Source organism: Melospiza georgiana, chromosome 9 (assembly GCF_028018845.1).
Source record: "Melospiza georgiana isolate bMelGeo1 chromosome 9, bMelGeo1.pri, whole genome shotgun sequence".
Taxonomy (NCBI): domain Eukaryota; kingdom Metazoa; phylum Chordata; class Aves; order Passeriformes; family Passerellidae; genus Melospiza; species Melospiza georgiana.
In genome coordinates, this window is record NC_080438.1 from 13363055 (window position 1) to 13378267 (window position 15213).

The 15213-nt window shown below is 40.7% G+C and overlaps 1 protein-coding gene across 2 annotated transcripts in view; it reads right to left on the bottom strand.

Moving 5' to 3' along the window:
* Positions 1 to 8154, bottom strand: part of AGL (amylo-alpha-1, 6-glucosidase, 4-alpha-glucanotransferase) — a 34193-nt gene extending 26039 nt beyond the window's left edge. For both annotated transcript variants that reach the window (XM_058029795.1, XM_058029796.1), the window contains exons 1-5: positions 8091 to 8154; positions 7528 to 7668; positions 4423 to 4633; positions 3386 to 3552; positions 2742 to 2945 (exon numbers count right to left, since the gene is read on the bottom strand). In XM_058029795.1, the coding sequence (XP_057885778.1) occupies positions 2742 to 2945; positions 3386 to 3552; positions 4423 to 4633; positions 7528 to 7609 (664 nt within the window). In that variant the 5' untranslated portion in view covers positions 7610 to 7668; positions 8091 to 8154. The remainder of the gene's footprint in view (positions 1 to 2741; positions 2946 to 3385; positions 3553 to 4422; positions 4634 to 7527; positions 7669 to 8090) is intronic.
* Between the last annotated feature and the right edge of the window lie 7059 nt (positions 8155 to 15213).

Genomic DNA, 15213 nt, shown 5'->3' on the forward strand with positions numbered 1-15213 from the left:
CTGATGTGTCCAGAATTACAGCAGAACAAATAACACTTAAAATTCCAAGTTTACTTAGTTCAAAGAAGTTAAAACAAAAATGTCAAAGTGAAAAAGAGAAATTCTACCTCAGCCTATAGTGTGAACAGCTCTTCTGAGCACCCATCTTGTATCTCAAGATATGGCAAAATTTCATTATTATAACGTAAAACCTTTTGTGGAAATTAAAATTCTTGTGGTTCAAATACAATCTGCTACTAAATCCACCATGTTTTAAAGTTATGTAAAGCAATATCAAGTTTTGGCTGTTCCAGGCCAAACAGATTATTCCCTCCTACTCTTTTTTTCTTTGTCCTTTACCACTTCTGAAAAGAACTTGCTTCTCCAGCAAGCAAAGCCAGCTTGTTCTATTTCTTCTAACAAGAACTATAATTTACTATAAAGGAATTTCATAAGTAAATACAAATAATTCTAAAAAGACAACACATAATTTAAACCTAAAGAGTTAGCATTAAAAAAAAGTCAACAGGCCTTCCATTAATTCTGGTACAGAACAGAAGGATGTTTCCTGATCAGAAATTAAGTTCCAGTGATTTGCAATGTAACATAAGAGAAATCTAACTGCAGAAGAAAAATTATCCAAAACATCACTGGTGATGATATTTACTAGAGCTAAGGGAAAAATACCATAGTAAAGAGTATGTGTATAGAATAAAGTAAGTATAGGAATATGGAAATCCCAAGATGAGGAATTACAGAAAACTTTCTAAAATTCATTACATTCTTCTTATAAAAATCCAAAATTATTTTCTTAACTAACTCATTTTTTACATATTAAACACAAACTTTACTTGAAGGTAAGATTTACTCAAGTGCTATATTTCTATTGTATAACATTTGCCTCTTGTCAAAGATAAGTAATACAGAATTTACTTCACTTTATTTTTATTACTTCATACGATTTATTACAGCCATGGAAAGTTCAGAAAAGAAAAAAAACTCCAACTGTCTTTTTTCTGTCTCCTGGTGAAAAGTAAATGTAAATATATTTCTTATTTGAATATACGCAGTTACCAGAGAGGGTTTGCAAGTTTATCCGTGACACTCCTGCAAAGATGCCAAAGGCTCAGGGACATTTTACATCAGCACAACTTCACTTTTCAAGTTGAGCCACAGGTGCTGCCTTTTGTTAGAGCCTCACAGAGACATCCAGAGCTGATTCCCACTGTTCCCTGCCCACAGTGTGGGCTTCACACCAAACACCTTAGCTTAATGCCTGATCCTGCAGGTGATGCTGCTTGGCTCCCACAGGGGCACAGGGGAAGCAATGCCATTTTTATACAATGGTTTCCACTAGAAAGCAGAAACTACCAACAGATAGAACCAGTGTAAGCTGAAGGGTCATGACAAGCAACAAAGTCATCAAGGATACCTTGCTTAATCTAAGAACCACAATCATCTGAATATTTCTATCCTCTTAGAAGACACTTCTTTTCCACCATAGTACAAATGTTGAGTCATCCATCTCAATGAAGATTACTTTAACTCTGAATGTAACCTGAAAAAGTCCTTCTACAAATGTAGCCAAATAACAACACATTTTCCTTCTCAAATATATTCTGGTGTGTAATTACTGTAGCTAAGATCTTTCTGTCCATCAAAATAAATTCCCCCTAGTAGCATGCAAATATACACTGCTCAAAAAAGAGAGGATCTCAAGCACCACTAAGAGAAACTGAACATCTAGTTGAAAAGCGTAAGAAATATTTTATCCAGACCTGGGAGGAGTTCAAAAGCTTGATTCCCTCAGACAGAGCCAACAACTATAATTAGTAACTTTTCAACCAACAGACAGGGAAGGCACTGTGTTCCAGACTGATTGGACAGGAATGTTTGGCAAAAATCAACACCAAAGAACTAAAGCAAATAAAGCTTGAAATTCACAAATGATTTATTTTTAGGCATTTTTGAGCCTCAAAAGACATCAATCTACATAAACCCTTTCTGTAGTCTCTGGTATGAGAATGGTAATTATGATCTTTAGGATTATACTATGCAGTAGCAACTGCATTATAAAAAAAGAAAACTCATTATCCAAATAATCAACAAAATCACGAATTATTAAGCATTACACTTTAAATTTCATCAGATCACACAGAAGAAAATCCACTGTCCCTCAAGCAATTAAGAAAAATAACAGCTTTGATGTATTGACATATCTATGCTTAAAAAAAAGCCTGCCCCAAACACAAAGCTGTCTTCTTTCTTTCCCCACAGACTGAGCTGTAACATTTTCCCCATTACTTAATCCTACCTTCTTGTCCCAACTCTGTTTCTAATCTGCATGTTAGATCCAAATTAGAGCAGTTACTTAAGCAGCTACAAGCAAAATAGCCTGTTTAACAAGAAAGCACTCCGTTTACACTCAAACAATCCATAACACAGACTCTGCTCAAATATATGGGAACAGCACACCACACACAATGAAGGTAGGCATACTATATAACTACAGATACACAGTTTATTAATTCTTTTTAAGAAGGGCTCTCCTCACTCTTTCAGTAGCAATACTAAGTTCTTTTATACCTGTTACAGAGACGTTATCAGTTATAATGCCAAGGAGTTGTCCTGGATTTGAGAGACTCAAAAGACAGACAACTACATTGTTTAAAACAGCTACTAAAAATGGGTTAAAGAGAGAGAAGTTAAGGGAAATAGCAAAATATAAGACCAATCTGGTTACTAACCCATGAAAACCATACCTGTATGATTGTAGACTACATCTGTGATGCAAAGCATATTCCATTCATTTTTCAGTTTCTCCACAAGTGCTCCTATATCACTCCAAGTGCACTTTTTATTATGGTTTGAAAATTCAGGGTTTACTTCTAACTGGTCAGCCAATGAATAACACGATCTAGATAGTCCAAGCATCTGTAGTGGCGTAAAATGAATCATGTTGTAACCTGTGAAATAAAAGCCCATTTATTTAATGAGAAAAAACCCCCACTCAAAGCTAATTGAAAGAAGCATAATAAGCTGCACTTTTGTACTCAGAGCTGCTGTTTGGAATAACCAATGTAAATTAATCTGAATCTTACCCTTGAAATTCTACGTAACACAAGCTTTTAAAAACCACCATGTTCAGTTCTACAAACTTCCAAGTCTATCTGAAATTAAAACAGTAAAATAAGGGGTTTCTGATATTAGGAAACCCCTGAATTTCAGCACCTCTGCCAATATCTTAATAAATTCACTGACTTAATCTGTTAATGAAATTGAATATAGTAGAAAAAATAATTGACAAAGAATCTATTAATTGTTTACACTGAGGCTCTTCCGTGTAACTTTGGGTTTTGATCATAAAACAAAAACTTTTATTCTTGAATATGTCTATTAGCATTACCTGTTTCTTTTGCCACTTTCAGCCTGTCTTCCCATTCATGAAACGGTCCCAGACACTTAGCGAGGTATGTCTGGAGTGTAATACAATCCAAAGGCAGCACATGATTATCAGCTCCAACACGCAAAATGGGATCCACAACTATGTAACCACCACCACTTTTCTCATTTCTAGGAAAAAATAATTTTCATTGGTATAATTAACACCCATTGTACCATTCTGTTTCAGAGAGAGAATTCAAATAGCATGGGTTTTCAGAAACACAGTAGCCCTTTACAGTGGTTGGAGGGAGAGGGGGAACAGGACTGCATGACATAAAAAGGAAATAGTAAACTCTGAAATGTTCATCTCTTATGCATCATCTCTCTACTGGACTTAATGAATACAAATGGGATACAGAGTTAAAACTCTGGAAAAGTGAGATACCTTTGCTATTTCCTGAGATGGAGTACTGGTTCCTCCATTTGGCATATGGAAACATAGAAAGCACAAATGCTCATCTACTACATGTAGATCTACATTTTGAGCTCCATTCTCAGGAAGGTACCTGAGCTAAACGTCTTAAGCCTGGAAGAATTTAACCACCCATCTTCCAGAAACACAAAATAACAGACTACAATTATTACAGACAGTGGCATTCTCTTCTGCACTTGTCCCACTAAAACAAAAGACAAAGTAAAGGATCCAAGTAAAGAATGCCAGAACCTCTGTGCTAGAGAGAAAACAATCCTCAAAGTGAATGAAGAAAGTACAAAATAATCATTGAGATACTCAGAATGCTAACGAATTTGACAACTTGTAAAAACAGATTGCTTCTCCAACATTCACAGAAAGCTGATCAGCTTGGTTCTGTATATTGTCCAGAATATTTCTGCATCAGAAAGTACTATATAACCAGTTACTGTCTTTCATTGGTGGATTCTAATTTGTCCCTTGGCTGCAATTTCAAAAATGCATGGGAAAAAGGGGGGTTTTTCAGGTAAAGATGTAGACCAAGGGAGCAAACTGCATTTGGCTGCAGGTATACAAATTTCACTTACCCAAGACTAAAATAGTACTGGTATGACCCAGAAATTTGGAGATCCAACTTGCAGTATTTGTCAGAGTCATCTTCTTTTCCTGTGGGATTGTGCCACGACAGTGTCCTGAACTTGTGGCGATCGAACACTTCTCCAGAAGCTGGATAATTTGTATACACAGTAACAGGCTTGCCCTGAAGAGTTGGGCCCAATCGGAATTGTAGCTCAAAACCTCAAGAAAAAAAGAAAAATACAAAAGGTAAAATCACTTGATCAGGAGAACTAGATATTTCTAGTCTCTTATTACAATTCCTAATTTACTACTATTTTAATAACACCATCATATTTGCTAAGAATTTCAGCACAATTATAAATTTCTATAGCACAGAATCATAGAACATCCTGAGCTGGAAGGCAACTCACAAAGACCACTCAAGTCCAACTTCAGGCACTGCCCAGAATTCCCCAGGAATCACACCATGTGCCTGAGAATGTTGTCCAAATGCTTCTTGAACTCTGAGAGGTTTGGTGCTGTCACAACTTCCCTAGAGAGCCAGTCCCAGTGCCCAACCACCTTGGGGGTGAAGAACCTTTTCCTAACATCCAACAGAAACCTCCCCTGGCACAGCTCCATGCCATTCCCGTGGCTCCTGTCACTGGTACAGAGCAGAGACCAGCATCAGCCCTTCACAATGGAAGCTGCAGACTGCAATGAGGTCTCCCCTCAGTCTCCTCTCCTCCAGGCTGAACAGGCCCAGTGACCTCGGCCACACCTCAGACAGTTTCCCCTCAAGGCCCTTCACCATCTTCACTGCTCTTCTTTGGACATTCTTTAATAGGTTCAAACCTTATATTGCAGCACTCAAAACTGCATCATCTCTATCTTCCTTCCTAAGATTGTTCTTGGCATACTTTACAGATATCCTTTTTCCTTTACTTACATGGCACCATTCATCTTCTTTCCAACTTGTTTGTCTTTGCTACATAAAGTTTTAAAAATAAAATACAGCAAAACACCATAATCATCAAACTACACACAATTTTATGTAGATTTTGGATTACATAGTCTTTAAGTACTTAGGTGTACCAAGTCTATATTGTAGGCTGACCCATGAAAACATCTGAAAAAAATTAGGAACACATTTAAAACCAGAAAATATTTCAAATACCTTCATTATTCACTGAGGATTCACTAAAGAGGTAAATTTCTTATGCTTTAACTGAAGAATTATGTATACTTGTGTGTGAGCTACAATATACAAATTATTAAACTTTGAGAGAGCTCAATAAACTAAAGGGAATCTTGTATGTGTGCTCCAGGTCTCTCACACACATAGAAAAAGGCTTAAGTTTAAGCTTAAGATCCTTGTGAGAGTGAGAAAAAATTAAGTTAAAAAATTAGAACATAAAAGCATATGTACTCTACTGAGTAAGACATAAAAAATTCTGCTTAGTCAGGAGGGTTTAGAAAGGTTTCCATCAGTAGGTATGAGGCTCACCATCACAACTGGCTAAGTACAGGGCTCATTCAAGTGAACGAAACAGATGTAAGCTCTTACACAGAACATGGCAGTCACGTAGTTAAGTGCAGTAAATCACCTACTAGCCCTAGCAGCCTACAAAATTGGGAGTAAAAGAAACCTGAGTCCTTGCAAAAAAGGGGAAAATTATTAGTACACAGATACTGAATCAGAAAGTGTAAAAAATTCTGGACACCAAGTTACAATATCTTAAGCTGAAAAACACTACTTGTTTGTTAAATAGAATCATGGGGACTCTAATACCAGAGTTCAATGTCTGAATACATTTAAACATAAGTGTTATCCAGCTTTATGTTTCTCTCATTAACAAAATCATCACTGCACCAAAACCCACCAGGTAAAGGAGCTGTTTTCAGATCTGAATGTCTGTCAGGTAAAATGAAGCTCATTCGAATGTAATAGATATAGGTATAAAACCACTTTTGGAAGGTTAAGTACACTCTCTTCAGTACCAGCCTGACATTTTGTTAGAGGTATTACTAAAATTAGAGCACAGGGATATATACCACTGATATCTTGTTTCCTCTAAGAGTTACACTGACATCAGAAATGCTGTGCTCAAAATTAGCTACGCCCTCTCAGAGACTGCTACCAGCAGGGGCACTTAAAATGTTTGACAGCCATGCATTTCTGCCTCCCTCCTTTCAAGAAAATTTACACAACTTGAGGGATAAGTTAAAAATGGAAGTTAGGATCAACTCTGCACTTCTTCATTATTGACATTTCCTCACATTAGGCCGGTTAGAAGATTTTGGAATCAATATAGTTCAAGAGAATTTTTATTCTCAAGAACCAAAATCTTGCTCCTTTATGCTCCTAGATTAGTAACACACCATAAAAAAATCCACAAAAACTCTCACTAAAAATTGTTGCACTGTTAAAAATATTTTTTAACGACAAGGGCTTTAGCTTTATAGTCTCAATTTGCTAAGCAGCACAATAGAAGACCAATTAGTGGATGGTTTTTTGTTTTGGACTTGTTTTAGAAATAGGCTTAAAAACATTCTCAGGAAGAAATAACATCAAGTTCTTTTAAGTATGCAGCATGATACATAGCTCTGATAATGTAACAAATCTGATAACAAGATTTAGGAGTTGTTAAAGAGCTTATATTCTGAAACATTACCTCAAACCTGCAGACTTTGCAAAATGCAAGTATTACCGATAGATTTCAAAACTGCAATATTAAAACATAGGGTGCTGCATAAGAAGATAAACATTAGAGGACCTTGACTTATGAGGACTTTCTCAGGTCACTGAAGTACAGGCTATAAAAGGAGAAGGAAAAGCCCTGTCTAAAAAATGCGTTGCACTTCAGTCCCATGAAGACTGACGGCTCTTGGCCAATCTGCTCTTCATTTCTCAAGAGTTTAACAAATCAGATTAAACTGTGTGCGGAGCCCATAGAGCTCTGCAGTGGAAACAAATCAAAACAAACAAACCCCCAAATCTAAACCAACAACACCCCCCACACACCCCCAAAACCCCTCCACTTCAGGATGAGCTCTTCTTTCCACTACCATCCAAAGACGATGACGAGGTCCCGGCCATGTCCTTCTCACCCGGTCCCGGCACCCCGACCTACCCTGCTCCAGCCTGAAGAGGGTCTTGTCCAGCTTCTCCATCTCGCCGAGGTGCAGCAGCCGCGTCTCCTTACCGCCCGCCATGGCTGCGCCCGCCCGTCCGGCGCTCCCGGACTCTCAGTGCGGGGAGGGAGAGGCGAGCCCTGCCGTGGGGGAACAGACAAAACCCCGCGGGTCAGCGGAGACCCCCGGCAGCACACGGCCGCTCAGGAGCGCCTCACGCCGCCGGCCGCGCTTACATGTTCCCCGGTGCCGGGGGAGCGCGGACACTCGGCACTGCAGGGCAGGGCGGAGGGGAGGCGGTACGGGACGAGCTGTCAGGTAGAGCCCAGCCCTGCCCCGGCCGGGGACCGCCGCTGGCAGCACCCCGGAGCAGTTCCCGTCCCACAGCGCGGCCCGGCCCGCAGCCAGAGCTACAGGGGTGCCCCCGGGAAGGGGAAGCCTGACACCTGTCACTCTTCGCGCCCGCCCCGGCGCTGCCGGAGCGCCCCGCCAGGCCCCTCACGGCTGCCCCGCCGCCCTCCGCGGGGAGCGCTGCCCACCGCAGCCGTTCCACCATACTCACGAACGGGCCCGCAGAGCGGCGGAGGCGCCGCTCCCCGCGGAGGGCGACGGCTACCGAGGCCGAGCGGAGCCGGGGCTGGAGCTGCCCGCAGCGGCCACCCCGGGTCGGCTCGGCGGTCAGTGACGCACTTGCCCGTAGCCGGGGCGGCAGCGCTCCTTTCCTGCCCTTTTCTTGCCTTTTATTTTTTTAAACAAAGTTTATTGGATCCGCGGCGGCCGCGCTCGCAGACGGGCGGCGCCGGCGCAGCTCCCGCGAGAGCCCAGGGCCCGCCCCAACGGCGCTGCGGGGCGGCCGGGCCGGGGCTACCCCGCCCCTCCGCTCTCGCTCTGCCCCGAGCAGGCCCCGCCCCTCCGGCCTTGGCCCCGCCCTGTCGATCCCGCCCCTCGGCTCCCGGCCCCGCCCTGCCCGGCCCTCTTCCGCTCTCGGCCCCGCCCCACCGAGCCGACTCCGCCCCTTAGCTCCCGGTGCCGCCCCTCCGCTGGCGGCCCCGCGAAGCGCGCCCTGTAGGGAGAGGGTACCTCAGGAACACCTTTGGGGTACCCCAGGGTTCCCTCAGGGTTACCCCGGGGCTCTCCCAGAGATACCTCAGGGCTACCTCAGGGGCTCCCCCCGTGCCCCGCGCTGTTGCGGCAGCGAGCGGGCTGATCTCTGCGCGAGCCTGGGCCCTGCAGCCCGGCAGGGCTGTCGGACGGCGCGGTGGGGTTCTCCTGTCTGCTGTCAGCCGCTACAGCCGCAGCCCCAGCAGCGCCTTTGCGCTCGGCTGGTGCGCACAGGCACGAGAGGCGTCCCTGCGGGGCCCGGCCACCTGAGTCCGGAGCTCTGTGCGGTTTACCGGGGGCTCTGCTGAGGGCCAGGTGGCCGTAAAGGTTGTCCGTAGTATCCCGGCTGATGCCTCTGGGCCCAGCCGCTCCTTGCGGTGACTGCAACGCCGCTCCGCCGAGTTCTCTCAGCGTTCCCGCCCCGCTGCCTCAGGGCCGGCACCCGGCGCCGGGCGGCCGGCTCCATCCTGATAGGCTGCGCTGCTGAAAAAAACATGATGTCAGCCAGAGTTTAAGTGCTATATATAGTGTGTGGACAAGACTACAAACTCCGTGGATCTGTCTTTGACTAAGAGGTAGTATGGTTTTTAAAAAATCCCACACACCAGAACAACACATCTCCGCCGCCTTGTTTTGCAGCATACTGTCATCCGAAGTGCTGACACCATTCAGCCCCTACCACTGCTTTGTATTGCAGAACACCTGGAACAATTGCTCCAGGCCTCTCACGACCGAAGTTATTAACTGCACCCCAGTGTAAAGGTCAGCCTTGCAGCTTTGGAAGGTCAGTCTATTTTTATTACTTAGAAATACATTTTTAAAAAAGTGCTTCTCAATTTACAGTCACTGTGTTATACCAAGTTTGTTTTTTCTTTTTTAGTTCTTGAAGGTGGCATATGTATTTTGTGAAATTGGAAGGAGTCTAGAAAACAATTTAGGCTTAACCATTTACTTCCAGCCATGCCATGCATACCCTTATAAGTGTATTTTACTGAAGGGTGTTTAGCCAATTACAGTGCATTTAGGGAAAGTCCAAAGGTCTTGATATTCATAGAAACACCTCCACCCATTTCAAACTGAAGGGTTTTTTTAACATTTGGTAGCTTTTCTCCTTTATTTTCTCTTTCACTTGCTCCTCCCTCTGAAAATTTCAAGAAATCTATTTGTTCCTCATTACAGTTAATGTTTTCTGGTATTGTTGAGAAAGGTTTTCATGTTGGTGTAGGTGAATATGTCAGCTTGTATGCCCTTGACATATATTAGGTTTCCTAAACAGAATGGGGCAAAAAGGAAAAGCACCCCTGTGAGTGCAGTTCCCTTAAGAGTCACCTCATCAAGGCTCATTCAGATATGATTCAGATGTGAAACTTACAATCTGAGTTATTTGACATGTCTATTTCCTGCCCAGTAGGAAATAGACATGTGAAATCATGTCTATTTCCCTCCCTATTGTCCTTGTGAAATAATGTCTATCTCCCTCCCTACTGTCCTTGTCTTTTTCAGCCCTCTTATTCTTTAGTCAGTTTGCTGGCCTGTGTTCATACACAGGACAGACTTGCACTTAGCAGAACTCTGGCTCTCCTGGCATGCTGACTGTTTCCTCTGAATTGGATGTGTCCCAGAAAAAAAGATGATACAACATAGGAATGGGAAATACAGGAAGCTTCAACAGTTATGGAAGTCATAGTAACAAAACCAACTGAGGTAACTGAAAGAGATGTGGACCATCTCTTTTCTAGGGTCCTCTGCAAGCTTCAGTAGCTTGAAATGACTGCAGTTGGTCTGCCACAGAGCCTTGCACAAGTGTCTTTTCTAGGCTTGCTGTTGTCCTATCACATACTGAAAATGGGCTGGGATTTAAAATTTCATGAGCTGCTTCCATAGAGAGCTGCTCTAAGAGAGGGAGAGCAAATAATGCCTATGTAGCCAAGTCCTTTGCATAAATAGTTACCCTAAAGTGCATGTTGAATACTTTGTGAAAAGCAAGATAGGAACTAAAAGGGCATTATTGAAGGCAATTTCTCTCCTGTTACTTAGTTTTAAAATGTGGTTCTTTTGATTTCCTTACTCCATACAGAAACTCACCCTACCCTTACTAAGTTTGTTTTGGCACCTTTCCTCTATACTATGCATTGAGACAGATTTTGAAATAGAACCAGGTTTATGAAAAAGAATTTGTTTTAGTGTCTTGGACAAAAATCATTATGAAACCAAGCCTGAGACCGTTATTTTGGCATCATTTGTGACTGTAACTAAGCCAGATGTCAGAAGTGTAAATAAAGGACTTGATTCACTACACAGCAAAAAAGTTTCCTAGGTAATGTGAAGTAACTTAATAATTGGTATAATTTATATATTTATAATCACTTAGTATAATTTCATTGGCTTTCAATTCAATATTAAAAAAAAATGCTGTTTCAAAGATCATGAATGTTGCAGGTCTCTTGATGAAGTGTAATCAGGAACAGAGCAGACTTTAATCCTTTCTCCAGCGCCATCATCTCTTCTGCTGGCCCATCCCTTACAGACTTGGGGTCTGTGTTCATTCAGCACATGTCAATTGAGCAGTTTTTCTCTGTATGGAAGCCAGCAAAACATGACTGCACAAGTGCTACCTTTGAGCATTGCACTTTTGTCCAGAACACAGCCAACACCAACTGAGCATTTACTACACTGGCATCCAAGGGCTGATTTCACAGTGCCATTTAATCTTGTTTGCAGTTTCTCTGTGTGTCATTGTGATACACCACAGCAGGAAATGATCAATAGTTGCTTCAAAATAAGAGTGTATACCATATCAATATTAATCATCAGGAAATAATTTTGCAGCAGTTTCAAATCTACTCATACGAGAGTTCTTCAGTCCTTTTACATACACCTTCCTAGTGATGCTCTTTTCTTTCCTCCTGTTTTGCAACACAGTGTTGTTACAGAGCACTTATCCTAGTAGTGGTGTCAATACCCTTTGGGGAGCTTATCACTAGGTGTCACATCTCACTAATGTCATAGTGCTTATGCCTGTTTTAAAGGGTAAAAAGTACTCTAAGTACTTTTAAAGGGTAAAAACACAGTGTGGGAGCTTGGAGTACTTACATGGTGGCAGTATTTTTCTATTTTTAGTACAGAAAAACAGTTCCCAATAACAACAATAAAAGCCAACTAGCACAGAGAGAACTTAGCTGAACATCTAACTAAAATTAAAAGCAGATGCCTTTGGCCTGCACACAGGAAATATGAGACTTCATAAAATTTAAAGTGAGCACATTTCTTCTCAATGCTCTACACTCATGCTCTGTAAATTCATGAATTAGCACTGTATTATTGTTCCAACAATAAGAAGGTTAAGAGGTGTTGAGTCTTCTGTCTAGCTTTTGTTTTCTAATGGGGATTTCTCAACCAGAAATGCAAACTTGAAAGAAAGTTCATTTTCTTTGAAAGTGTATCTCTGCAGTTTGGTTAAACTTCAGTCCTTTCTGAGTTAGATCTTTGCTATACAGTAACTGAAAACAGCTGCTTTCTTAGCCAGTTAAATGCTCAGCAGAAATTTGGATATGTTCTCAAACATAATTAGATATTAGAATCTAGTATTGAGTGAAAGCATTCATGAGAACATTGATGTAATCACCTATAGCTTTTTTTAAAAAGTCCCTTCTAAATGGCTAAACAGATTGCAATAGCCTGGTGGGCAGTGAATAAATGATGGGCTGGAATAAAAATGTCTATTTAAGTCAGAAATCATATGAGATGGAGAGGCTAGGACATGTCCATTAGTTTGTCCTTACTGGCCTTTCATGTAGGGAAGTGTTTGACCTTTCAAAGATTAACATTTTGGGTTTGTTTTCAGTTCCAGTTTGGCCATGCTTTTACTGTGTGGACTCAAACAATCTATGCTCTAACATCCATGGAAAGTTAATTTTTAATCAGGTTTAATTTTTAATAGAAAATTCAATGCAAATATCTTTAAAGAGGACCATATAAAATGTCATTAAAGGCAGCTTTTCACATAAGTGCTTAAGATACATTTGACTGTGCTTTGGCTAATAGCATCACATTATTTTGATATTAATAATCTGCAAACGTGGGACTTGGCAAATAAAACTATCTGAATTATATTCTTGTACCATCTAACTTAGTTAAGTGTAAAATTGATTCACATATACCTGGCCCATTTTTGTTGTAGAAGGAGAACTTATCATACCAGTGTGCTTGAACCCCTTCTGTCTTCCTGTCAATTGTTCCATATAATACTAGTGAGATATGCTGAGATTTAAGACTTCAGTGGATCAATTCCTAAATGAACTGTAGCTTGTCTTATCAAGCAGATCTATTTTCTCCTCAAAAATAAATATTCAGAGTGTCTCTTGCACACTCCATCTCCTTTATGATGTTCTTTCCTAATATATCAAACTATACTAAGAATACAATGAATTTTCCTGGTCCATTACAATAATAATCCTTAAATCTTACCTAGATAGGTCTTTGAGTTCAAATGGTAACCAACTGATTTTTCTTTTCTGTTCTATATATTTGATATCTGACTTTTAAGTAAAGAAATAATTACATTAAGTTATCTGAAAGCTAATACTGGGAACTGTAGTCCTGCTCTGTAATCTTTCAGCACAGGCAGAATTCAAGCCAGGGTAATTTGAACAGGCTAACATGGGGTGATATATTGCAGAAGGAAAATATTTCACCAAATGAATGACTACCACAAGCATTTGTTTTAAAAGATATTAAACATGAGCAGGATGAAGTCCTCCCCCTTCCCATGGGGAGTACTCAAACATCATGGTTCCCCCACAGGGGCACTGGACAAGTACTGACTGGAATGTTGCTACAACTGACAGTGCTGAGCATCATCCCTCCAGCAGGACTGCTTGTACTTGAACCCAAAGCAACTGCAAACCCACAGACATGCTGGGTCTGAACAGAGAATGCCTTTAAAGCCATGAAGGAGTCAAATTAGGAGTTGCTAAGAAAAGGTGAAGAAATGGAAATGGGTTTTCTGAGAAAGGATTTCTGAGATGAGATGAAAAAGGGTAGGAAAATTAGTTCCTAATCCAAGTGCAAGAACAGAGGAAAAAAACTGGGGAGGGCAAAGGAGGAATTGAGATTGGCTGGCAAAGAAATTGATTACGTGAGAGAACATTGTACAAGATTTCAATTAATCTTAGCTTGACATTATGAATTCTGTAATCAGGTCTAAAGTTCCTTACACTGAAGCACTTACAGGTCAATGCCTTTGCCAACAAGCTCTTTGCTCCCTGTAAAGCAGAACAATAAAAACACATCACATCTTGCTGATATAATGAAATTAATAATTTTAAAAAGCATCACAGCAATGGTCAGAAAATACATAAAACTCAAGTTAATAATGCAGTACTTTCATCAGATAAAACTTGATAGTGTGCATTAGACAAAGCACTGACCCACATCTATTGAATAGGGTGAAATGATTTTACTGAAGTCCTTGATCAATTTATGTGTGTTGGGCACTGCATCAGTGGAGGATCTTACAAAGGTGACAGTTTGTGTGTAATATCAGGGAACCAATGAAAATATTTAGTGTCAGATAAGCGAGGAAGTACTTTTATAAAAATCTATATAAGTCATAGTTGATACATATTTTGGTAGAAAGCTATGAGGCAGGGACTTCAGCTACTGAGTCAGAATAAAGATGCAAAACCAAAGCAGGTTTCTGTGCAGTCAACTGGCAAATCTTATTTGACTGATTGGCTACTGCCACCAGGTGGCTTGTTACAGTCATTGACTGAAAACTGTAAAATGCCTTTTACCTCTAGGTTAACAAATATTTTCGTTTAAATACGGTTCCAAGTCTAAATTTTATGTGTGACACAGAAAAATTCTAAAATTAACATGATTAGTAAAGAATAAAAAATGCATACAGTAGAAGGACATCTCTGAACATAAGGGGAATACTTTAATCTTATTTGTAAATTAATGGTAAATTGGCAAACCAGGTAAGTATGAAACAGTGCCAAAGCTCACGGGAAACTAAATTATTAATTATGGAGAAAGAAAATCTCATCCTACATTATGACTTTGTCACAATTTATTTCCTTTTAGATGGTCGGGATTGTTTCAATGACTCAACATTCTCCTCTCTTTGGGAGGAAAAAACCCCACCATACACAAACTGATTTGGTAGGAAGAATTCTTCATATCTAAGATAACAATATTGTCATTAATTCCCTAATAAATCTTTAACTAAGACAATAATGCTGATAAGCTTGAAAAATGCTGAAGCTTGAAAAATCTTGAAATGCATTGTTTTGTATGTGTAGTTTACAGAAGAGAGAGGTGAGTAAATATTGGTGCCAGGACTGTTCTCTTCAGAGAAAGCCTAGTATCCAGCATGTATTTAGCCAACTCCAATGCACTTTTTCAAACATATTTCAATATTTCAAAATAGGAAATGCTAGTAACAAAAAATTCTTTGATCCAGTTATCCATAATCAAAACAATCTGGTAGGGACGCAGCCTCTTTGCATATCACTTGATTTGAACTCCAGTGATGTTTTATGATGATAACTTGTCAGTAACATTGAGCTCAATGCACATAT